This window comes from Pinus tabuliformis, chromosome 7 (genome assembly GCF_031772625.1).
Source record: "Pinus tabuliformis cultivar Carrire ecotype Pingquan chromosome 7, CPIR1, whole genome shotgun sequence".
NCBI classification, from domain to species: domain Eukaryota; kingdom Viridiplantae; phylum Streptophyta; class Pinopsida; order Pinales; family Pinaceae; genus Pinus; species Pinus tabuliformis.
In genome coordinates, this window is record NC_142293.1 from 1866777139 (window position 1) to 1866803229 (window position 26091).

At 41.1% G+C, this 26091-nt stretch overlaps 1 protein-coding gene across 1 annotated transcript; it reads right to left on the bottom strand.

The window, feature by feature from the left end:
* Positions 1 to 6561: 6561 nt before the first annotated feature.
* On the bottom strand, positions 6562 to 7310 carry LOC149255912 (uncharacterized). The gene is made up of 2 exons (XM_089457330.1): positions 7119 to 7310; positions 6562 to 6993 (listed from the first exon to the last, which is right to left on the bottom strand). The coding sequence occupies exons 1-2, from the start codon at positions 7232 to 7234 to the stop codon at positions 6774 to 6776; spliced, it is 336 nt and encodes a 111-aa protein (XP_089313456.1). The 5' UTR covers positions 7235 to 7310; the 3' UTR covers positions 6562 to 6773.
* Positions 7311 to 26091: the final 18781 nt, after the last annotated feature.

Below are 26091 nucleotides of genomic sequence, written 5' to 3' on the forward strand. Positions count from 1 at the left end.
TATGTATTGATCCTCATAAATTCCGACAGGGTAGTACTGCTCCTTGATGGCATCTCGGAATGAATCCCAAGTTGGTGCGACTGAAAATAGTGAGCTTGTACTTTCATCCTTCTGCTCGCTGTAGGTTTCCCACCAATCCTTGATGTGGGGGGCTGCTTTGAGAAGAGCGAAAATCATCTTTTCCCGACTGGAAAAATCATGAACAGAAAAATAACCCTCTAGCACATTTAACCATTTATGGACGGCATCTGCGTCTATCTGACCCTCGAATATGGGGATTTCAAAATTAACTTCTGCCTTAAATGGTGTGGCGTTTCCAGAGTTGCTGTTGGAAGCCGATGCGTCGCCCCTGGGTAGCCGCTGAAGGATTTGGGCAAAGTTGTCCATCATTGCGTTCCTTTGTCGCTCGAGGGCTTCTTCGAGCAATATTTTGATAGGATCTACTACCCCCTCGTCTTTCTTTTCATCCGCCATGGGAGGCTGTCGGGATTTGCGAGGCTGGTCTTGCAAAGGTTTGACCAGTTCAAGCCCTAACTCCTTATATCCCGACCTCGTTGGGGACATGCAAGGAAAGACAGAGAAGAAAAGCAGACCGCTCTGATACCACTGATCCGTATTTAAATAGGAACGCAATAAAATACAGAGATAACCATACAGACATATATGCAGTGGAAATAATACCTCAATTCATTACTGTAAAATACTGAAATATGCTTACAAACAGAAATGGAAATAAACCAGCTAGGGCGATGGTAACTTATCTCTGAGAAGAGATGTGGTGGCTACATGCCTCTGAACTGTCTTATAATGAGGCTCGAAGGCCTATTTATTGTTGAGAAACAATGGAAAACCCTTCACATTCCAAAACCTAACCCTAGAAGATGAAACGCCAAATTGTGGGCCCTGTTTTTGGGTAAGTTGGTACATCAACTTCCCGGGGTCGCAAATTGGTTGAACTATCTCCGTTTGACGTTCATGATAGCCCGTTGGAAAGATCTCTCCGAGGACTACGATGGAAAAGACGATTTTTATGAAAAAAATCGCTGGCGGAAGATTTCCCAAAAAACGTCGTTTAGGGCCTCAAAACGGCTCCGAAAGTTTAGGACCCGAAAAACTGCTAAAAATAGTAAACTATGCTATAATTAAGGAAACTGAAAAAAACAGTAAGAAGCACTAGAGGGGATCCAAGTGGAATTAGCGGGTGGCCACCAATATCCACCTGGATCATTCCTCCCCCCTTAGGAAACAATGGTCCCCATTGCGTTGAGTTCCTCCATGAGATGAGAGAACTTCTGTTGCACTTGGTCCCTGGTAAGCCACTTGCCCTAGTGAAGGAGTTGTCGTGCTTCGACAACTCAATACAGTTGGATATTCTGCTGGCGAGTGTGCTTTAACTGTGTGTCCATGATCCGATCAGTTGCAACTTGTTCCATGCAAGCTGGATTTAACTCTGTGGTTGTGAGTTGTTCTGCAATGTCAGACGTGTCTAGTAATGGTGGAAAGTATGGCCGAAGGCGGTCGACATTGAACACCGGGTGCAGGCCAAGGAATGGGGGAATGCTGAGCTCAAATGCATTGTCTCCCACAGCCTTGGTAATGGTATAAGGGCCATATCGGAGTGGTCTGAGTTTTCGATAGGCTCCGGTAAGGCATTCCTTTTGCAAATGCAACAAGACATTGTCGCCAACCTGCTGGCGAATATGTTGGATGTGATCAATGAAGCTGTTTGCGTTATCTGTTTCGGATTGGACATGAGCAGAATCTGCGTGAGTAGCTGCAAATGGCATGGCCACATCGATGGGACATAGTGGCTGGAATCCCAATCCCACCTGGAAAGGGCTGTGGCCAGTCGAGCTGTGGAGAGCCCGGTTGTAGCTGTGCTGAACATAGGGGAGGCTCTCGTCCCATGTGCGTGGATGCTTTGAGTTGTACATGCGCAGAATGTGTACGATCAACCTGTTGACGACCTCAATCTGGCCATTAGTTTGAGGATGGAAGGCTGTGGACTTAGTGAGTTTGGTGTCCAACATCGACCAGAGGCTAGACCAAAATGTATTGAGGAACCTGCTGTCCCGATCTGAAATGATAGACTGTGGGATCCCAAAGAGTACCCATACTCGTTCAAAGAAGAGTTTAGCAGTGGCTTCTGCTGTGATATTCTTCTTGCAGGCCGCCATAATGGCCATCTTCGAGAACCTGTCGATGACCACAAAAACACACTCATTTCCATGCCTAGTGGAAGGGAGGCCTGACATGTAATCCATGGAGATGGATTCCCAAGGTCGACTAGGGGTAGGCAGCGGGGTATAGAGGCCTTGCTTCTTGATGGTCGGTTTGGCAATGGCGCAAGCAGTGCATCATCTAATGTACTTCCCGACATCCTGTCGAAGATTCGACCAATAGAAATATTTCTGCAGTACTGCCACCGTTTTTTCGACCCCAAAATGCCCAACGGCCCGACTGTAGTGTGCTTCCCAGTTCATCTTTGCACGCTCGCTTGAAGGAACACAAAGGTGACCCAGGTGGCATAACAGGTCGTCCTGGAGGTGAAAATCTGGAACATGCTGACCCTCCAAGGGTGTCTGGTATGTGTGCCGAATTCCGGGTCGCTTTTGTAGAGCAGTGGCCAATCAAAAGTCTCGTGCCCACAAGAGTTGAGCACGGTGGTTAACGCCATGATCGGTGGTCGACTGAGGCAATCTGCAACATTATTGGTGCTTCCCTTCTTATACTTGATATTCAAATGGAACTGTTGCAGATATGTGGACCACTTCTTATGGCGATCATTCTGCAATTTCCCTTGGGTCTGTATGAATTGCAGGGGTCGGTGGTCCATGTGGATGACCGTTTCCTTCCCCAAAATGTAATGCTTCCATTGTCGGCAGGCCTGCACAATGGAATACATCTCTTTGTCATAAGTGGGATACTTTCGGACTGTGTCTGAAAGTGTCTCACTGTGATATGCCACTGGATGCCCGTGTTGAGTAAGGACTGCCCCAATAGCATAGTCAGAGGCATCTGTCTCGACCTCAAATGGTTGTTGCAAGTCTGGTAATGCAAGAACTGGTGTTGTGCAGAGTCGATCTTTCAACTATGTGAATGCCTTCTGTTGAGATTCAGACCAAATTTTTTTTGCTTTCGCTCCTCCCTTGGTGACCTGACTCAAGGGCCAAGTGATATGAGAAAATCCCAACATGAACCTGCGGTAGAAGTTGGCAAGGCCTAGAAAGCTGCGAAGTTCTGTCAGAGTGGTTGGAGATGGCTAATCCCGAATGACTTGGATCTTGGCTTGATCCACATGCACCCCCCGTTCATCAATAATGTATCCCAGATACTGAACCTGGGCCATGCCAAAAGTGCATTTCTCCAAATTGGCACATAACTTGTGTTGTCGCAGTGTTTGGATAACCTGTCGGATGTGGTGGAGGTGCTCTTCCCAAGTCTTGCTAAATATCAAGATGTCATCGAAGTATACCACTACAAATGAGTTGGTGAATGGCCGCAAGATGTCGTCCATTAGCCTCATGAAGGTTGCAGGAGCATTCGTCAATCCGAAAGGCATAACAAACCATTTGAAAAGGCCCTCCTTGGCTTTGAAGGTAGTCTTCCACACGTCGGAGGGTTCGATTGGTACCTGGTGATATCCTGACTTCAAATCGATCTTGCTGAAATATTTTGCCCCCTTTAGTTGGTCCAGGAGGTCATCAATCCGTGGGATTTGGTACCTATTACGGACAGTGATCTTGTTCAGCGCTCGATAGTCAATACAGAGTCTCCAAGTCCCATCCTTCTTTTGTACCATCACGATCGGGCTCCCACAGGGCGATGAACTCGGACGGATGTGACCTTTTTGCAGCAACTCCTGAATCTGCCTCTTGATTTCATCGTTCTCCAGAACAGAGCACCGATAGATTAGTCCATTGGGCAGCGGCGAAACTGGGGTCAGATCAATGGAGTGCTTGACCTAAGATAACTGACCTTGATTACTACAAATTAGCAATCACAAATGCACAACTGAACTCTAACTCTTCCAAATTGAATTTACTAAGTAAATTGGGTGACACAAGCCATGTCACACAAGTTGACATCATTTATTATATTATATTATTATTCATCTCTTCTATAATATTAAAAAAACACACACATAAAAACAAACCAACAATAACATAAAAACAATTTCAAAATACTTTTCATTAAAAGAAAAAAACCTATGTTTTGGATAATAATCATAAAATCCAAGATTATTAAATCTAATACTATGAGTTATAGATGAGTATAAATCATTACATCTATCCTCTAGCTTGCACATACCTTCAAGAAAAATAATTAAATAAAATATATGGCTTTATGTCAAGAACACTTTTAATGAGCAATATATACATTTTTAATATATATGATTTCAAAATATTATCTTGCATTTTACATATTTATTTAATTTTTAATATTTTTATAATGTTTATGGTTAATCTTAGATGACTCCGCACAGAAATATTTACTTGATTGAAATTCACAAATTCAACATTTTATATAAACATTTTTTCTAATAAAATAAAACTCAAACTTTAATATACTCGCTTTTTTTAATGTCAATTATACAAGTTTTTTTTAAATGAATTATAATTTAGAGTAAAAAATTTTATGATAAAAGCTATTATCAATCAGATAAAAATATAACTTTAAACAAAATTCCCAAAAAATCAAATACCAATAGCTAAATTTATTCTATTTTTAACTTCGCATAATTATATTATAAATTATTAAACTAATATATGATAAACAATATCAAATAAATCACATTATAAATTATTAAACTAATAGGATAAACGATATCAAATAAATCAGAGGGCAGGTTTTAAAAATATATCACTATAACTTTTTATCAAATTTTTATTAAATTAAAGAATAATAATAAATTAAATTTATTTAATAATTTATTTATATAAATATATCATCAGCGCAATTACATAAAAATATTAATGTGGTTGATATAAATTAAGGTTTTATAAATACAATAAAACAAAGTATTGTAACACGAAGAATGCTTTACCAATGCATATATTTACTTTATCAATCATGTATAAAAAGATTATGGGTCAACTTTAACTTGAGAAAAAACAATTACATATCTTATTGAAAAATAGACCATTTTGCTAAATAAAATGTGCTTATATATAAATGAATTTTATGAATAATACTCAGGAACTTATCATGGAGGAACTTATTAGAATTGGAATAATCTCAAATTCCTAGGAAATTGGTGGGTGGGGAGCCACTTAGGCACCAATACATTTTTTTAATTTATTAAAAATAATGGACCATTTTGCTCAATAAATTTGTTTATATATAAATGAATGTTATAAATAATAATGAGGAACTTATCAAACTTCTAAGAAGTGAAATAATCTCAAATCTCTATAAAATTGGTGAAAAAGCCATTTAACACGCATGAATCTAATTTTTTAAATTTATTAAAAAAAATGCAACCTAACAAATCCAGTGCCACACTATAACCCTTGATAAATATTCAAACTAACTAAGCATTTTCCCTTAAAAATACATCTAAAAAATTAATTAAAAAAAATAAAAAATCAAACAATCCCACGTCACGTCACGTCACGTCTCGTCTCACCTCACCTCACCTCACCTCACACGACTTGGAAGTAGTGTGAACCAACCTCTTGTAAGTGTCTCAGGTTCCTTTGGTTTAGTGCCCCGTGTTTACTTTCAAATGAATCTGTGATATATTACTTTATTGTTGTTAATTAAGGCACTAAGACTAATTCCTTACTAATTGATAGCTCGGTTCAAAGCCCTTCATAAGATAGAGATAGGAACCATCAGATGCTTATTCAACTTGGGGCGAGATGGCGTAATTACATATATAATATAATAATTTATCTTATTAGGAGTAGTGACCCATTAATCAGACTAAATGGTGGGTGCTAACAGAACAGCTGCGCTACGCTACTCAACCTCACATTCTCTTTGTGATAGAATGCACGGAAACAGCGCATTCTTTCAGGGGCTTCTAACCAGTCTGAATGTGTGGTCTCCAATAGAGAGTTGGAGGGTTTGGATTGGTATGTGCTTCCGTTATCAGCCTATCGATAGAGTTCAGAGGCAAGTTGCCTCACCTCACCTCACACGACTTGGAAGTAGTGTGAACCAACCTCTTGTAAGTGTCTCAGGTTCCTTTGGTTTAGTGCCCCGTGTTTACTTTCAAATGAATCTGTGATATATTACTTTATTGTTGTTAATTACTTTATTATTGTGAACCACTCCATCTGTTAAAGAAGGGAAAGTACATGCTTCACCTCCATCAGACTTGGTCGGAATTCTTTTTAATTTGGGGTTAACTTGATGAGTCATGATTTGGATATTTGGAACTCGTAATCGATATGCGTCAGCACTAAACTCATTAGACCAGGATATATTGGGATCCGTCCAAAATATGCAACGAATCATAATCAAATTAATGGAAGAATAAAAAGTGTTCAATTCTGGTAAATTGTCTATGAGGCAACCCATGAATTTTTAAAAATTAACTTCTATAACCATGGATTCATTTGAACAGCTTTCAGATTGACCAATCTGTCAGTGCAACAACAGAAGAAATACATAAATTTGCTAAAACCATACATATATTCAAACTAGGTTGTCCTTTTTGGACTTCACCTTAAAATAAATCTCCAGTCAGTACAGCACAGATGCCTGTGTATAACTCTAGCTTTTCTGGGAAAAAAACAAATAAATTGTAAGGGCTCTTGAATCTTTCAAGGAGAGAGCAGAACAACACGGGGTGGCCTATGATAAAATACCCTTCCCATGCCCCTTGACATTTTCTTCCCTTTTCCTGCTTTGCCTTTCATTCCATCTCCCGTTTTACACCACTTCTTGTTACTGTTGTTGTTGACGGCCAACCCATCTTCTATGTTGAACTTCCACTCGCTCTCCCACCGGGGCTGCGCGCATGCAGAACATAAAGCACTAACACTGCAATAATACAAAACCAGTCAATACCATAACATGAGTAACCCTATAAATCAAATATACAGACAGATACATCCTGTTAGCTATTTTTATCAGAGAAATATGTTGTTGTTGTGGCAGATCAAGACCTTGGGGGAATTACTGGCTGCCTTTGAGCAGTATAAGATTTTTTAGGGTTTTGACCATCGCCAGAATTCTGCTCCCTGTCACACGCCAAGTCTGCTGCAGTAACGTGGGAATCCATATTATCTATTTGCAGTGAAAGAGATCAAACGTACAGTCTATGTCCAATTAATAGAAATAAATAAACGACTGCTTAGACATACCAACTTACAGCCTTTTATATTACTCGTGTCCTGTTATAGATATAGAACGAGAAGCTGGGGGAGGGAGATTCCACCCCCATCCCCACCCCCTGTTTTGGGGTTTCAAATACAACAGCGTGAGATTACGGCAACGAAAAAAACAATGGTGAACTATGGGGAAGTTGGGAGGAAGATCCGCTATCGAAAAGCCGGAAATACAATACCGTTGGCGGCTTCTGGTTTTGATATCGTGAGGCAGGAAGCGGAGCCAGCACAGCCACCACGAAAAAGTATTCGACGTCATCAACCACAGTCATCTTCTTGTTTTGTGTGTTATTTGAGCTGCAGATTTGACCGTAACAGCAAATAGCAGGAAAAACAATTATTGCAAAGAAGAAAAGAGCATTTCCAGAGGATGTGTGCCAGAGTGGGTCAGAGGGGAAAAGTTGTTTACAGGTTTTTCATCTGGTCATGGGTAGGTTTGCTTGGTGTGTTGTTTTTTCGAAGGAGATTTAAAGTTTAATTCTGAAGTGTATTCGGTATTTATATTTTTATAGGCAATCAAATTCCATAATAATTATGGAGAATAATTAATAAATTTAAGGAGGAGATCTTCCCTAAGAACACATCTCATGCAAAAGTAAAGAATTTTTATTATTTTAGGTTAGAAATAAATATGTGCTGGGTATGAGGTTACGAGAATCATTGTTTTGTGGGTTTATCATGTGAAGTTATGGGTGTTTTTTTATTAATATTTGATAGATAGAAATGAGAGGTAATCAATTTGGTGTATGTTTGGTTTTGAGATTTAGTTTAGGGCAAGTGATTAATAAAAATTGAATTTTTTTAATATAAGAGGACTAATTAATTTTAGCATTTTAAATCATATAAATGTATCAAAAATATTAAATGAATTTTTGAAAAGATAAAAGAGTCATTTAAATTTATAAAAAGAATTTTTAATAAGAAAAGCATTTGAATGTATAATGGTTTTCAATGTCAAATTTTATGGTGTGGATTTGACAAATATATTATCAAATATTTGATAAAAGCAATCTTCATTTTACAAGCTAAGTATTTTTCAATGTACCTTGAGCATTGGATAAGTGTAGTGATGATAAGTCCATGACTGCACCTTAGGCGGAAAATTTGATTCTCCAAGTTTAGAGTATGTAGATAAAAGGTATGGTCTATAAATTTTAATGTGAAAAATCATAAAAAAAAATGGTCGAAAATTTTAAGGGTGCAAGACAATTGATGGGTGGAAACCCCTTTCACATGGAAGCATATGTGATTAAGGAACATACACCATTCATAGATAAGGTACATATAAATAACAAGTTTTATGTGTAAGGTTGGTATTGTCTCACGATGATGCTCCATTCTAGAGAGTATTATTGCACTTAAGGATGATTTAATGGCAAGTCAATTATGGTAGATACAAGAAACATCATTTGGAAAGTTGGTATGTAGGGTCATCAAAAGATGGAAACGTTGACCATTATTGGAAATAATTCTCCTTGGTGTCTCCACTTCGCTCGACTTTTATGGATTGGACTATTTTGGCACTGTAAGTAATTTACTTGCGGTCAATTGTTTTTAAATGTATTTGTGAACTCCAATCCAAGGATGTTAAGGGGATTAGGGGCTTAATAGTCTTAACTTGGGAAACTTGTTCCTCCAAGTCTCTGGTCTCTTCCTATGTATTTTCATTTCATTTTAGTTCAACATAGACCCTCTTGTCGCTCTTGGATTTTGGACTATGACCTTTGTAGGGCTCAATGATTTTTTTGTTCTCATTGCATTATAGTTTGTTTTAAGAAACTTAGGTTGGTTTGGGTAAAACACTTTATCAATTATATAATATTTATCTCCTTCTTTCTGTTATCCAACCTCACCCTAGGTGGCTAGGGGTCTAAGGAAGCGTAAAATGATGACACCCTATTTTGGGTGTTGATGGCACTAATGACGTACCACATGTTTGGGGGAATGATGGAGGAGGACCATATAAATTCTCCAAGTATGAGGGTTGATTCCCACGTTGAAATTGGTTGATATTCTCAACTAATCTGTCAATAGCATTAGATGCCCTCTACTTATCCTTGCTGCAAATTTGTGTTTGTGGAGCGTTAGGGATGATCATCTAAAGGTACCCTGATTGTGCATATATAAGCTCAAATTGTTGAGCTTTATTTATGACTTCCTTTTCGTCTTAAGACATAGTGATGGTGACATATTTTGCTATAAGAGGAAAAAGAAATTTATGGAAGAAGTCTAAAAGATGTCCCCTAGGAGCTTCTACTTTGTAGATACTATGATATTTGTGACACTCGTGGATATAATCAACTATGTGAGTGGAAGATGTTTGTCAAAACTAAGACACTAATTCTAACCTGTTGTAATGATGTATTGAGAGTTGGAAAATGTGAGAATTGACTTGCCTAGAGATTTGAAGGTAGTGTGTGCTCATGATTTCTTGCTGACGTACTATTTAGCCACAAGGTCATTGAGGGTTCATTGAAAAAGCCTCAATCAAATTGAGTCATCAGTGATACTATTAGAATAACACCATAAATGAAAGGTCATTACATGGTTTAAAAGGTCTTCCCTTGGTTTACCTTCAAATTTTGATATGTCTAACGACAATTTGGTCGACATGGCTAGCCAAGTTGCAGTATGAGCTATGGGATCATTTGTAAGATCTGAAATATCAGGAGAACCAATGAAGTGACAAATGGAAGGTTATGTGAAGGAGTGGTCATTCTTGCATGACCTATGTGTGATTAAGTGTTAGTTTGAGAGGAAGAGTTTCCTAAGAAAGTAGCTAGGAGAATAGAAGAACCTAACAAAGTAGGATCAATAGGCGATCTCTAAGAGGAAGGTGAAGTAGGTGATGTTGCAAGACCTTGCACTCCTCCTACTAAAGGTGTGTTAGAAAAAGTTGTCATTGATGAAAATTGATGGTAAAAGTCATTGATGGGTGTAAGAGGATTGATAATGGTGTAGAGAATTTAGAGCCAATTCCTGTTTAGAGGATCATCTCAGTAGCTCTTGGAAATTACTCAGATGGATATAGCTTGGAAAGAGATTTCTAAAGGTATATGGAAGTCAGCAAATGGACTTATGGATCAAAATTTATTGCAGGTCAAAGTTCAACAATTAAAGTAGGTTAAACGAGTCAACCAGTCAAGGTTCCAGGTTGGAAAGGTTCCATGTCGGGTCTTGCCTACACCTCGACCCCTGACCTAGTCGGGTCTACTGTAAAGTCAGACCATCAAGCCAATCAGGAGATATAATAGTCGGGTTGGTGATAAAAAAGAAATGAGCCTCGATTTGAAGAAATTTGGCATGAAGGAATGTTCTTTGCTAGGCACTCCAATGGTTACTGGATGCAAGCTCAACAAGAATGATGAATCACAAGAGGTGGATAAGACTTTATATAGATCTGTTATTGGAAACCTCCTATATTTGACAACCTCAAGACCTGACATCAAGTAGGAAGTTGCTATTGTTGGAAGATTTCAAGTAGCCCCTAGGCAGAGCCATTTTCTTATAGCAAAGAGGATTATCAAATATCTTAGAACCACAATGGACTATGGACTTTTGTACCCTAGAGGTAAATATTTTTCACTCACGTTTTTTACTGATGTTGATTGGGAAGGTGATGTAGATGATTGAAACAAGACTAGTGGTGGTGCCATCCGTGAAGGGCTTGATGTTGTATGGAAGGCGACACTGTTGGCTCACGCGAAGATCCCGTCCTTGGTGCAGCCACCCAATGGTGTATGGTTGTGGATGTGCTATGGTCGGTAAGCCCAGCCGTTTCACGACCTCTGCCGAAATGAGGTTCTTTTGGCTCCCGCTGTCGACAATGAACTGTAGCGGGGAGCCCTTTACCCACATCTGGGAGTGGAAGAGACGCTCCTCCTCCTCTGGATCTTCAGGTTCCTCCTTCTGGATCTTCATGGTGGCAACGGTGGCGTTGGGCTCCGCATCGATAATCTGCTTCCCTTTGTCATTCCCCTTATCGGGTTCTGACTCAGAGTCAGAACATGCATCTGATTCTGAAACCTTTAGTTCGACCACCAGTGACTGCTTGGCCCGACACTCACTTGTGTTGTGAGTGGAGCTCTTATGGAACTCACACCACTTTCCGGTGTCCTTTTTCGGCTTCGCGACACTGTTCTTTGCTTGCAGCTTTGGCGGGTTGTTCTGCGGTTTGGGGGCACCTTTCCCTTGTTTCGGATTCGCAGACCCAAAGTCTCGCTTCATCTGTTTAAACTTTTGCTCGACCTTGACGGCATATCGGTATGCCGTGTCGAGCGAGGAGATGTTCAGGAATTCTATTTCTTCTTGGATGTACTTATGCAGGCAGCCACGGTATTTGAGTACCAAATGCTGCTCTGTATCCTTGATACCCAACTTTGTGCGAAGGGTATGGAAAATATTGGTAAACTCCTGTACGTCTTGGTCCCTTCCTTGTCGTAGCGTGGTCCACTTTATGTATTGATCCTCATAGCTTCCGACAGGGTAGTACTGCTCCTTGATGGCATCTCAGAATGAATCCCAAGTTGGTGCGACGGAAAATAGTGAGCCTGTACTTTCATCCTTCTGCTCGCTGTAGGTTTCCCACCAATCCTTGACGTGGGGGGCTGCTTTGAGAAGAGCGAAAATCATCTTTTCCCGACTAGAAAAATCATGAACAGAAAAATAACCCTCTAGCACATTTAACCATTTATCGATGGCATTTGCGTCTATCTGACCCTCGAATATGGGGATTTCAAAATTAACTTGTGCCTTAAATGGTGTGGCGTTTCCAGAGTTGCTGTTGGAAGCCGATGCGTCGCCCCTGGGTAGCCGCTGAAGGATTTGGGCAAAGTTGTCCATCATTGCGTTCCTTTGTCGCTCGAGGGCTTCTTCGAGCAATATTTTGATAGGATCTACTACCCCCTCGTCTTTCTTTTCATCCGCCATGGGAGGCTGTCGGGATTTGCGACGCTGGTCTTGCAAAGGTTCGACCAGTTCAAGCCCTAACTCCTTATATCCCGACCTCGTTGGGGACATGCAAAGAAAGACAGAGAAGAAAAGCAGACCGCTCTGATACCACTGATCCGTATTTAAATAGGAACGCAATAAAATACAGAGATAACCATACAGACATATATGCAGCGGAAATAATACCTCAATTCATTACTGTAAAATACTGAAATATGCTTACAAATAGAAATGGAAATAAACCAGCTAGGGCGATGGTAACTTATCTCTGAGAAGAGATGTGGTGGCTACATGCCTCTGAACAGTCTTACAATGAGGCTCGAAGGCCTATTTATTGTTGAGAAACAATGGGAAACCCTTCACATTCCAAAACCTAACCCTAGAAGATGAAACGCCAAATTGTGGGCCCCGTTTTTGGGTAAGTTGGTACATCAACTTCCCGGGTCGCAAATTGGTCGACCTATCTTCGTTTGACGTGCATGATAGCCCTTTGGAAAAATCTCTCCGAGGACTACGATGGAAAAGACGAATTTTATGAAAAAAATCGCTCGCGGAAGATTTCCCAAAAAACGTCGTTTAGGGCCTCAAAACGACTCCGAAAGTTTAGGACCAGAAAAACTGCTAAAAATAGTAAACTGTGCTATAATTAAGGAAACTGAAAAAAACGGTAAGAAGCACTAGAGGGGATCCAAGTGGAATTAGCGGGTGGCCACCAATATCCACCTGGATCATTCCTCCCCCCTTAGGAAGCAATGGTCCCCATTGCGTTGAGTTCCTCCATGAGATGAGAGAACTTCTGCTGCACTTGGTCCCTGGTAAGCCACTTGCCCTAGTGAAGGAGTTGTCCTGCTTTGACAACTCGATACAGTTGGATATTCTGCTGGCAAGTGTGCTTGATCTGTGTGTCCATGATCCGATCAGTTGCAACTTGTTCCATGCAAGCTGGATTTAACTCTGTGGTTGTGAGTTGTTCTGCAATGTCAGACGTGTCTAGTAATGGTGGAAAGTATGGCCGAAGGCGGTCGACATTGAACACCGGGTGCAGGCCAAGGAATGGGGGAATGCTGAGCTCAAATGCATTGTCTCCCACAGCCTTGTTAATGGTATAAGGGCCATATCGGAGTGGTCTGAGTTTCCGATAGGCTCCGGTAAGGCGTTCCTTTTGCAAATGCAACCAGACATTGTCGCCAACTTGAAACTTGTGTGGCACCCGATGTTGATCATGTCGCTGCTTGTACTTGGCATTTGATTTCTCCAGAATGTCATGGACCTGCTGGCGAATATGTTGGATGTGCTTAATGAAGCTGTTTGCCTTATCTGTTTCGGACTAGACATGAGCAGAATCTGCGTGAGTAGCTGCAAATGGCATGGCCACATCGATGGGACATAGTGGCTGGAATCCCAATCCCACCTGGAAAGGGATGAGGCTAGTCGAGCTGTGGAGAGCCCGGTTGTAGCTGTGCTGAACATAGGGGAGGCTCTCGTCCCATGTGCATGGATGCTTTGAGTTGTACATGCACAGAATGTGTACGTTCAACCTGTTGACAACCCCAGTCTGGCCATAAGTTTGAGGATGGAAGGCTGTGGACTTAGTGAGTTTGGTGTCCAGCATCGACCAGAGGCTAGACCAAAATGTACTGAGCAACCTACTGTCCTGATCTGAAATGATAGACTGTGGGATCCCAAAGAGTACCCATACTCGTTCAAAGAAGAGTTTAGCAGTGGCTTCTGCTGTGATATTCTTCTTGCAGGCCGCCATAATGGCCATCTTCGAGAACCTGTCGACGACCACAAAAATACAGTCATTTCCATGCCTAGTGGAAGGGAGACCTAACATGTAATCCATGGAGATGGATTCCCAAGGTCGACTAGGGGTAGGCAGCGGGGTATAGAGGCCTTGCTTCTTGATGGTCAGTTTGGCAATGGCGCAAGCAGTGCATGATCTGATGTACTTCCCGACATCCTGTCGAAGATTCGGCCAATAGAAATATTTCTGCAGTACTGCCATGGTTTTTTTGACCCCAAAATGCCCAACGGCCCAACTGTAGTGTGCTTCCTAGATCATCTTCACACGGTCGCTTGAAGGAACACAAAGGTGACCCAGGTGGCATAACAGGTCACCCTGGAGGTGAAAATCTGGAACACGCTGACCCTCCAAGAGTGTCTAGTACGTGTGGCCGAATTCCGGGTCGCTTTTATAGAGCAGTGGCCAATCAGAAGTCTCGTGCCCACAAGAGTTGAGCACGGTGGTTAACGCCATGATCGGTGGTCGACTGAGGCAATCTACAACATTGTTGGTGCTTCCCTTGTTATACTTGATATTCAAATGGAACTGTTGCAGGTATGTGGACCACTTCTGATGGCGATCATTCTGCAATTTCCCTTGGGTCCGTATGAACTGCAGCGGTCGGTGGTCCATGTGGATGACCGTTTCCTTCCCCAAAATGTAATGCTTCCATTGTCGGTAGGCTTGCACAATGGAATACATCTCTTTGTCATAAGTGGGATACTTCCAGACTGTGTCTGAAAGTGTCTCACTCTGATATGCCACTGGATGCCCATGTTGAGTAAGGACTGCCCCAATAGCATAGTCAGAGGCATCTGTCTCGACCTCAAATGGTTGTTGCAAGTTTGGTAATGCAAGAACTGGTGCTGTGCAGAGTCGATATTTCAACTCTGTGAATGCCTTCTGTTGAGATTCGGACCAAAGGGCCAAGTGGTAGAAGTTGGCAAGGCCTAGAAAGCTACGAAGCTCTATCAGAGTGGTTGGAGATGGCCAATCCCGAATGACTTGGATCTTGGCTGGATCCACATGCACCCCCCGTTCATCAATAATGTATCCCAGATACTGAACCTGGGTCATGCCAAAAGTGCATTTCTCCAAATTGGCACATAACTCGTGTTGTCGCAGTGTTTGGAGAACCTGTCGGATGTGGTGGAGGTGCTCTTCCCAAGTCTTGCTAAAGATCAAGAAGTCATCCAAGTATACCACTACAAATGAGTTAGTGAATGGCCGCAAGATGTCGTCCATTAGCCTCATGAAGGTTGCAGGATCATTCGTCAATCTGAAAGGCATAACCAACCATTCGAAAAGGCCCTTCTTGGCTTTGAAGGTAGTCTTTCACACATCGAAGGGTTCGATTGGTACCTGGTGATATCCTGACTTCAAATTGATCTTGCTGAAATATTTTGCCCCCTTTAGTTGGTCCAGGAGGTCATCAATCCGCGGGATTGGGTACCTATTACAGACAGTGATCTTGTTCAGCGCCCGATAGTCAATACAGAGTCTCCAAGTCCCATCCTTCTTTTGTAGTAGCACGATCGGGCTCCCACAGGGCGATGAACTCGGACGGATGTGACCTTTTTGCAGCAGCTCCTGAATCTGCCTCTTGATTTCATCGTTCTCCAGAACAGAGTGCCAATAGATTGGTCCATTGGGCAGCAGCGAAACTGGGGTCAAATCAATGGAGTGCTTGACCTGACAGTGCAGAGGAACCCCTGCGGGAGAGGTGAAGATGTCCTCATACTCCTCCACGACCTTTTCCATCTGTAGTTGTCGTGCGGAGGGGCCCTGTCTGGAGGTCGTGGCCACCGTCTTCTTCTTTTCTTGAGGGCGTATCATCAAGAAAACAAACTTCCCGGTTTTGGAAATGAGCTTATTGCATTGTTTTGCAGTAACCAAAGAGATGGTGGTAGGCGGTGCTACCTCTGGTATCCTGTACAACTTATTTCCCAAAGTAACAATAACAACGCGGGGCCTTGACTCATACACAGCATGTCGCTTCCACAAGTATGGTTGTCCTATTAACACATCACAAACTTCAAGGGGAGCAATATCACACAATACCTCATCCGTGAAGGGCTTGATGTTGTATGGAAGGCGACACTGTTGGCTCACGCGAAGATCCCGTCCTTGGTGCAGCCACCCAAATGGTGTATGGTTGTGGATGTGCTGTGGTCGGTAAGCCCATCCCTTTCACAACCTCTGCCGAAATGAGGTTCTTTTGGCTCCCGCTGTCGACAATGAACTGTAGCGCGGAGCCCTTTACCCACATCTGGGAGTGGAAGAGACGCTCGTCCTCCTCTGGATCTTCAGGTTCCTTCTTCTGGATCTTCGTGGTGGCAACGGTGGCGTTGGGCTCCGCATCGATAATCTGCTTCCCTTTGTCATTCGCCTTATCGGGTTCTGACTCAGAGTCAGAACATGCATCTGATTCTGAAACCTTTAGCTCGGCCACCAGTGACTGCTTGGCCCGACACTCACTTGTGTTGTGAGTGGAGCTCTTATGAACTCACACCACTTTCCGGTGTCCTTTTTCGGCTTCGCGGCGTTGTTCTTTGCTTGCAGCTTTGGCAGGTTGTCTTGGGCCGCCCTGCCTTGGCTTTGTCCTTTGTTCTGCGGTTTGGGGGCACCTTTCCCTTGTTTCGGATTCGCAGACCCAAAGTCTCGCTTCTTCTGTTTAAACTTTTGCTCGACCTTGACAGCATATCGGTATGTCGTGCCGAGCGAGGAGATGTTCAGGAATTCTATTTCTTCTTGGATGTACTTGTGTAGGCAGCCATGGTATTTGAGTACCAAATGCTGCTCTGTATCCTTGATACCCAACTTTGTGTGAAGGGTATGGAAAATATTGGTAAACTCTGGTACGTCTTGGTCCCTTCCCTGCCGTAGCATGGTCCACTTTATGTATTGATCCTCATAGCTTCCGACAGGGTAGTACTGCTCCTTGATGGCATCTCGGAATGAATCCCAAGTTGGTGCGACTGAAAATAGTGAGCCTGTACTTTCATCCTTCTGCTCGCTGTAGGTTTCCCACCAATCCTTGACGTGGGGGGCTGCTTTGAGAAGAGCGAAAATAATCTTTTCCCGACTGGAAAAATCATGAACAAAAAAATAACCCTCTAGCACATTTAACCATTTATCGACGACATCTGCGTCTATCTGACCCTCGAAAATGGGGATTTCAAAACTAACTTGTACCTTAAATGGTGTGGCATTTCCAAAGTTGTTGTTGGAAGCCGATGCGTCGCCCCTGGGTAGCCACTGAAGGATTTGGGCAAAGTTGTCCATCGTCGCGTTCCTTTGTCACTCGAGGGCTTCTTCGAGCAATATTTTGATAGGATCTCCTGCCCCCTCGTCTTTCTTTTCATCCGCCATGGGAGGCCGTCGGGATTTGCGAAGCTGGTCTTGCAAAGGTTCGACCAGTTCAAGCCCTAACTCCTTATATCCCGACCTTGTTGGGGACATGCAAAGAAAGACAAAGAAGAAAAGCAGACCGCTCTGATACCACTGATCCGGATTTAAATAGGAACGCAATAAAATACAGAGATAACCATACAGACATATATGGAGCGGAAATAATACCTCAATTCATTACTGTAAAATACTGAAATATGCTTACAAACAGAAATGGAAATAAACCAGATAGGGCGATGGTAGCTTATCTCTGAGAAGAGATGTGGTGGCTACATGCCTCTGAACTGTCTTACAATGAGGCTCGGAGGCCTATTTATTGTTGAGAAACAATGGAAAACCCTTCACATTCCAAAACCTAACCCTAGAAGATGAAACGCCAAATTGTGGGCCCCGTTTTTGGGTAAGTTGGTATATCAACTTCCCGGAGTCGCAAATTGGTCGTACTATCTCCGTTTGACGTGCATGATAACCAGTTGGAAAGATCTCTCCGAGGAATACGACGGAAAAGACGATTTTTATTCCAAAAAATCTTTGGCTGGAAGATTTCCCAAAAAACGTCGTTTAGGGCCTCAAAACGGCTCTGGAAGTTTAGGACCCGAAAAACTGCTAAAAATAGTAAACTGTGCTACAATTAAGGAAACTGAAAAAAACTGTAAGAAGCACTAGAGGGGATCCAAGTGGAATTAGCGGGTGGCCACCAATATCCACCTGGATCACCTTGAGAGGGAGCTCCAACTACAGGCTGTGGAGGAACTCTTGGTTCCTAAAGAGGGGGAGCCTCATACTGATGCGGAGCAGCCGCATGCAGAGGTTCCAAGAGTGGAGACATCCACTCAAGCAGAGTCTTCTAGAGATGGACAGAAGCGAACAAGAGAAGCTAAAAGATTGTTGAAGTATGCGAGAGAGAATGTGGGAGCACCATCCTCTCAACGTAGACAGAGGAGGTGACCTGAGAGGTACACTTGATACATGGCCCTTGTTGGGGAATGTGTTGAGACCAAGCCATCTTCGTTCGAGGAAGCAGTGCAGCAACTGATTTGGGTTGATGCTATGGTGGAGAAGTATGACTCCATAGTTTGTAACAGTGTTTGGGACGTGGTTTCGAGACCGGAGAAAAATTCAGTTGTGAGTTCCATTGTCTTTACAAGGTAAATCAAGCTGCAGATGGTAGTGTGGAGAAGCATAAGGAAAGATTTGTTTCCCGTGGCTTTTCACAGGTCTAGAGGATCATGTTGTTGCAGTATATTTCGACAGAGGAGCAAGATACTGACATTTTAACAAAGGCATTTCAAAGTTTAAATTTGAGTTCCATAGAGATAGGATCGGGGTGGCAGATAATCCCTTTCTTGTTGAGAGGGAGTGTTGAAATATGGAAACACGAATATTCCAATTTAATTTGTCCTTGAATTAAATTTTGAATTAAAATCGAATTTAGTCTTAATAGCTACTTGGAAATAGTTAATTAATTTGTTTCAAGTTAATTAGTTGGAGAAATTCAAGTTAGAAGTCTTTCTAAAGTCATGCAAGAGTTATCCCTTAAATTAAGGACATAAGATTGAGTTATATTTGAGTTGTAATTATTTAAATCAGTTTACTGAGTTAAGTCGACTTAAATTAGTTCCGAGCTGTTTGAGGAACTAATAGAGAGTTAACAGCCAGGTGATGCATGCATGCACTCAACTAGTGTACTCCAGTTAACTAAAGATTCCCTCATCAGAAACTCATGCATGTCTATTTTGAGAAAGACCTAGTTGAGATTAAAGTCAAGGACAATGTACTATCAGTTGCATGTGTTTTCTTATACAGAAAACTCATGCATGCAGTCAAGGCAATCATTCCTTGAGGATTGCACAGTTCTGACAGTGTGTGAGAGAGGTCATCCACTTGGTGAGGTAAAGATCATCTACAAGGAACAGTGCAAGGAAATAGGAGCTTGGAGGGCAGAGAGGAAGGCTTGAGAGAAGCCAATATTGCCTGTGAGCATCTGTGAGGATTGTGCTAAGAGCTGGGTAGCTGTGGGAGCTAAGGCTTTGTATGATTCCTATGTATTTCCACAATGTATGATAATACAGATAGTGGGGTTTTTAGCTGAGGCTTTCCCCAAAGTATTTTCATGTGTATTGTGCGATTGATTCTTCTTCTTCTGGTTATATGCGTTCTGCTCGATCTTTAAGCTTCTGCAAATTGATAGTAGAAGTAGGTTATAGTATTCTGTTTTGATTTATATTGCATTATCGGGTCAACCTACAGTCAGATTTTCTACATGGTCTCAAAGTGTGGTTTGTAGAGAATTTCTACATGGTATCAGAGTTGTGAACAATATACTGAGAAGAGAATTCAAATTTTGAAGTTTAGGGTTTTAGGTGCAAATCGAATTCATATCATACTTCAAGGTTGGCCAATGGCATTCTATGGCTTGAGACTCGAGTATGCCTTGGAAGGTAGCTTGAATTAAATAGCATGGAAAGATAGAATGGAGGTTGTATTAGAAGACAATGGCTTGAAGGAAGTCATTGATCAAGAAATCCCAAAGCCAGCTTCAACTAATGCACAAGAGTTGGCTAAGTGGAAGAAGTGTGTGGCGAAGGTGAGACGAATCATCCTTGAGGGAGTCCGAGACCATATTGTCTCGAGTCACCATGGGAAGGATACTCCATTTTCAATGTGGAAGACATTGAAGGACCTCTATCAGAACAGTAGTGACCAAAGGAAATTGGCGCTCAAGGATAAGCTTCGAAGAATCAAGATGGAGAAGGGCAATACTATTTCCACATATCTGAACAAGCTCACCACATACAGAGATGAGCTTGGCAGTGTGGGAATAACTACTGTCGATGATGATATGGTGAGCTTCGCTCTCCTTGGCCTTCCAAAGAGTTGGAATAGCTACTAGGACTCTATGAAAGGAAGGCAGAAACTACCGGATTGGGAACAACTGCGGTCAGATCTTATGCAGGGAGAGATCAGGAGGAGCACACGAGATGGTTATTCATCCAAGGATGATGATGAAGAAAATATAGCATTAGCAAGTAAGGCAAAGAAAGGGGAGGGGAAGGCTTCCCATTCCAAATCGAATTCTTCTCATGGAGGGAAGAAGGGTGACATGTCTAAAGTAATATGCTTTAATTGTCACAAGATGGGACATTATGCGACTAATTGCCCATCGAAGTAGTCCAAGAAGGGATCTTAAGAAGGCTCAAAAGGTGAGGCATGAGCCTCTCAGTTCGAAATGGACTTTACCCTCATAGCATGCATGGTGTCATCGTTGATGGGTTGTGTCTGGTATCTTGACAGTGGAGCCTCATTCCACATGACCGGCAATAAAATTTTATTCAGTGCCTTGGAGGAGAAAGACCTCAAGATGCGCATAGAGATGGGTGACGACAGAAGGTATAGTGTTTCAGGGATGGGCACTGTTTCTTTACAGAGGGAGCATGGAGCTGCTATCACCTTGATAGATGTGAAGTATGTGCCCAGACTGAAGAATAACTTGGTATTAGTCGCAATGTTGGAGGACAAAGGCTATGATGTTGTCTTCAGTAAAGGAAAGGCATTCCTAAGACACATAGCCACGGGTCATACCAAGAGGATAGGGATTCGGGTGAAGAATATCTATAAACTAGAGGTAGATGATTGTTCAGCACTGAGTACGAAAGAAGAATTGGTGTAAAGCCAAGACATTGGCAAGTTGTGGCATAGGCGGTTGGGCCATTTGCATCATGGGGCATTGAAGATAATGCAACAGATATCTACAGGACTTCCCAAAGGTAAACTTGAGTAAGTTGACACATGCAAAGGTTGTACCTTGGGAAAGTACACCAAGTCTTCCTTTCATGATCGAGATAGTCGAGCAGAGGCTATCTTAGAGCGAGTTCATACTAATGTGTGTGGACCATTCTTGATGGCACCCACAATGAAGAAAAGGTATTGTTTGATTTTCATTGATGATTATTCTCGTAAATGCTGGATTTATTTCATGCAGAAGAAGGACCAAACCTTCACAAAGTTTTGTGAGTTCAAATATTTGGTTAAGAAAGAGTCAGGGAAGAAGATCAAGGCCTTGAGAAGTGACAACGATGGAGAATGTGTCTCTCAAGAGTTTAAGGATTTCTGTGCAGCAGAAGGAATTAAATGGGAGTTGACAGCACCACATAACCCACGGCAGAATGGGGTGGCCGAGAGGAAGAACATAACTATTGTAGGGGCAGCACGAGCAATGATGCATGACCAAGGCCTACCACTTCACTTGTGGGTTGAGGCATGCAACACAATGGTCTATTTGCAGAATAGAAGCCCGCATCGCATACTTGGGATGAAGACACCAAACGAAGATTTCTCCAGTAAGAGACCAAATGTGGGTCACTTCAGGATCTTTGGCTCATCGGTATATTGCCATGTGACAAAGGATGAACAGAAGAAGCTTGAGCCGACAAAAGAGTTGGGGATACTTGTGGGGTACACTGATACACTTCACAACTATTGGGTGTACTTGCCTACCAGTCGAAGGACAGTGGTTCGCAGAGATCTCAAGTTTGATGAGCAGAAGGCCATGCAAGTTTCCCTTGAGAGGGAGCTCCAACTACAGGCTGTGGAGGAACTATTGGTTCCTAAGGAGGAGGAGCCTCAGACTGATGCAGAGCAGCTTCATGCAGAGGTTCCAGTAGTGGATACATCCACTCAAGCAAAGTCTTCCAGAGATGGAAAGAAGTGCACAAGAGAAGCTGACAGATTGTTGAAGGATGCCAGAAAGAATGTGGGAGCACCATCTTCTCAACGCAGATAGAGGAGGTCACCTGAGAGGTACACTGATACATGGCCCTTGCTGGGGAATGTGTTGAGACCAAGCCATCTTCCTTTGAGGAAGCAGTGCAGCAACCGATTTGGGTTGATGCTATGGTGGAGAAGTATGACTCCATAGTTCATAACAGTGTTTAGGATGTGGTTCCGAGACTGGAGAACAAGTTAGTTGTGAGTTCTCGTTGTCTTTACAAGGTAAAGCATGCTGCAGATGGTAGTGTGGAGAAGCATAAGGAAAGATTTGTTTCCCGTGGCTTTTCATAGGTCTAGAGGATCATGTTGTTGCAGTATATTTCGACAGAGGAGCAAGATGCTGACATTTTGACAAAGGCATTGTCAAAGTGTAAATTTGAGTTCCATAGAGACAGGATCGGGGTGGCAGATAATCCCTTTCTTCTTGAGAGGGAATGTTGAAATATGGCAACAAGAATATTCCAATTTAATTTGTCCCTGAATTAAATTGTGAATTAAAATCGAATTTATTCTGAACAGCTACTTGGAAATAATTAATTAATTTGTTTCAAATTAATTAGTTGGAGAAATTCAAGTTAGAAGTCTTTCTAAAGTCATGCAAGAGTTATCCCTTAAACTAAGGAGATAAGATTGAGTTATATTTGAGTTGTAATTATTTAACTCAGTTTATTGAGTTAAGTCAAGTTAAATTAGTTCCAAGCTGTTTGAGGAACTAATAGAGAGTTAACAATTAGTTGATGCATGCATGCACTCAACTAGTGTACTCCAGTTAACTGAAGATTCCCTCATCAGAAACTCATGCATGTCTATTTTGAGAAAGACCCAGTTGAGATTAAAGTCAAGGACAATGTACTATCAGTTGCATGTGTTTTCTTATAAAGAAAACTCATGCATGCAATCAAGGCAATCATTCCTTGACGATTGCACAGTTCCGACAGTGTGTGAGAGAGATCATCCATTTGGTGAGGTGAATATCATCCACAAGGAATAGCGCAAGGAAATAGGATCTTGGAGGGCAGAGAGGAAGGCTTGAGAGAATCCAAGATTGTCTGTGAGCATTTGTGAGGATTGTACTGAGAGTTGGGTAGCTGTGAGAGCTAAGGCTTTGTATGATTCCTATGTATTTCCACCTTGTATGATAATATAGATAGTGGGGTTTTTAGCTGAGGCTTTCCCCAAAGTATTTTCATGTGTATTGTGCGATTGATTCTTCTTCTTCTAGTTATATTTTTTCAGCTCGATCTTTAAGCTTCCACAAATTGATAGTAGAAGTAGGTTATAGTATTATGCTTTGATGTATATTGCATTATCGGGTCAACCTACAGTTAGATTTTCTACATGGTCTCGGAGCGAGATTTGTAGAGTATTTCTATATGCCATACATTCCCATGTGAAGCAATAAAATACCATACAAGACTGAAACCGATTTAGAAATAGTAGATTCAGCCACATTTCCATCTAACAAACAAACCATATCGAATCTCACAGTCACCCATTCACAAGAGGGAACTAAAATCTTATGAACTACTGTCACATTTTTGGTATGTCTCCAGCAAGGGTTGAAGGGAAGAGACAACACATATTGTAGAACCATCGCCATGAATCCTGCGAAGAGACCCTTCCACAACTGAGGCCTGTCATCCAAACTTGTTGTAGGAAACGAGCTCGACTAGTGATCCTCATCTCCTAGAACTTGTGATATCCTCCACCACCTGGTTGTTTAATTCTCGACACGCCTTGCTGCCCAACTTGCTCTCTCCCACACCTCCTTGCATCACCTCATATATGTCATACACGCCGTGCACCTACCACAACTGTCCTCCCACATTAATAACCATCAGATCATTCATGGCTTGGGTCCCAAGTGGGACAATCCTCTTGCACACACCCCGATAAGGGGATATGAATATATATATTGATTCATCATTATTATTCAAATAAAATTATCTTACTCAAAATTATGTCACTCCTAAATGTTATAAATGTTATCAAATTTTCCACTATTTATTCCATCATATTCATCTTTTAATTTAATAGTCTCTACATGCATGCTTGTGTGAGTGAGAATATATTTTTCATATAGAGGCATGCATGTGCATAAATACACGCATTTACAATTTGTTATTACTCTATTTTTAAGATTTTTATCCAACCTATTTCTATCTCATGTTTGCACAAGCCAAGAAAAACAAAGTTTGAATTTATGAATTTAAAGAGAATGAACTTAATTGTGTAGCTAATGTCTGGGCTGCCTTGACAGTAGTTGAGTGCATGCAAGGAAAAAATGGTATGGTGAGAGAAAAGAATATGTACATGGGTTGTGCAGTTGTTATGATGACTATACAGTCATTGGTGCAACATAGAAGTTGTACTGCAAGTAAGAAACAATTATATAATCCATAGTCTAATCTCACCACAATTTTGCTCGGAAAAATGTGAAAATTCACCTAATTTTTAAATATATATTATTAAATTGATGATATTCACCAAAAAAATTACCAATTTTAATAGTAAATTACATGTTTTTTATTGGTTGTTTTCCTACATTCTGCGTGTATGATTTTTCAAACCAAAATAATAGCCTATAATACTATACATAGGCATAATATTTGAATCCTTCCAAAATGCCTTGCTAGACAGCAATCTCCCAAGTGTTATTCTCATGTATTACGAAAACAAGATGGTCAATCAATTGATCTAGAGTAGGTTTCAAGTATATCTAGGGGATTTTGATATAGACGAAGGTACATGGAAGTAAAATTCTATATACATTTGTTGTTTGATGTGATACTACTCAATGGGGTACTAATAGTGGTTACAAGGGTCTCCAAACTATTATTCCACTTGTATTTTTTCCATGTATTCTTTCCCAATGCAATTTTACCCTTTGAACAATATATTCTATGTTATTTAAAGATATTAGAACACATCTCTAGCTTGAAAAAAAATCTACTAAAATTTCAAAGAATGTTGGCTTAGATACTACTTATAGTGTTCCTTAAGCCTTGAATTTTGAAACACAACTAGGTATATAAAGAATATAATTTCAAATTAACTACAAACAAGACACAATAATATAAAATCCCAAAGATACCCTTGTATCTTGATAATGCATAGAAGAACACAATGTCCACTTGACCTTGTATTGAACAAAGCTCCAAGTAGACAACAAAAGGAAAATATTCCAAAGTCTCTTGACTTTCTAAATAACTTTTCCATAGCAAGAACCCTACTACTTGTAGTCTATATAGACAACAAGAGGAAAATATTCCAAAGTCTCTTGTCTTTTTAAATAACTTTTCCATAGCAAGAATCATACTACTTGTGGTCCCTTTACTAATGGCTACCAACTACATAGTAGGCCTTACAAAGTGGACCCTTTTACATAAAATCACTAACTACTATTATCCAATGAACCTTATTCAAACAATATTATCACATATAACAATTAGCTAATTTCTGTACAACCTAGAGTAGAAAAGTTAAGATAGGACCCTGATAATATCATTCTTCCATTCTATCAAAAGTGTAAGCCATAGAACTCCATAAGTCAACAAATAACAACACCTTCACCAATGATCATATTTGGGAAGTGGTGATCTCAATTTTTGCAATCAAACTTTTTTAATATATATTTTATCAATAATAATTATATAAACATTAATTCCTTACCAATATTAAAAATATAATTTCAATAAAATATAAAAAATGAACTTTTTTGAAACATGAATTATAAGAAGTGAACATGAAAAACTTGCATTATTGCATCTTGAGGAATATGGCATTCCATTAACTCTATGAAATAAAATAGAATTGCACAACACACAAAAAATG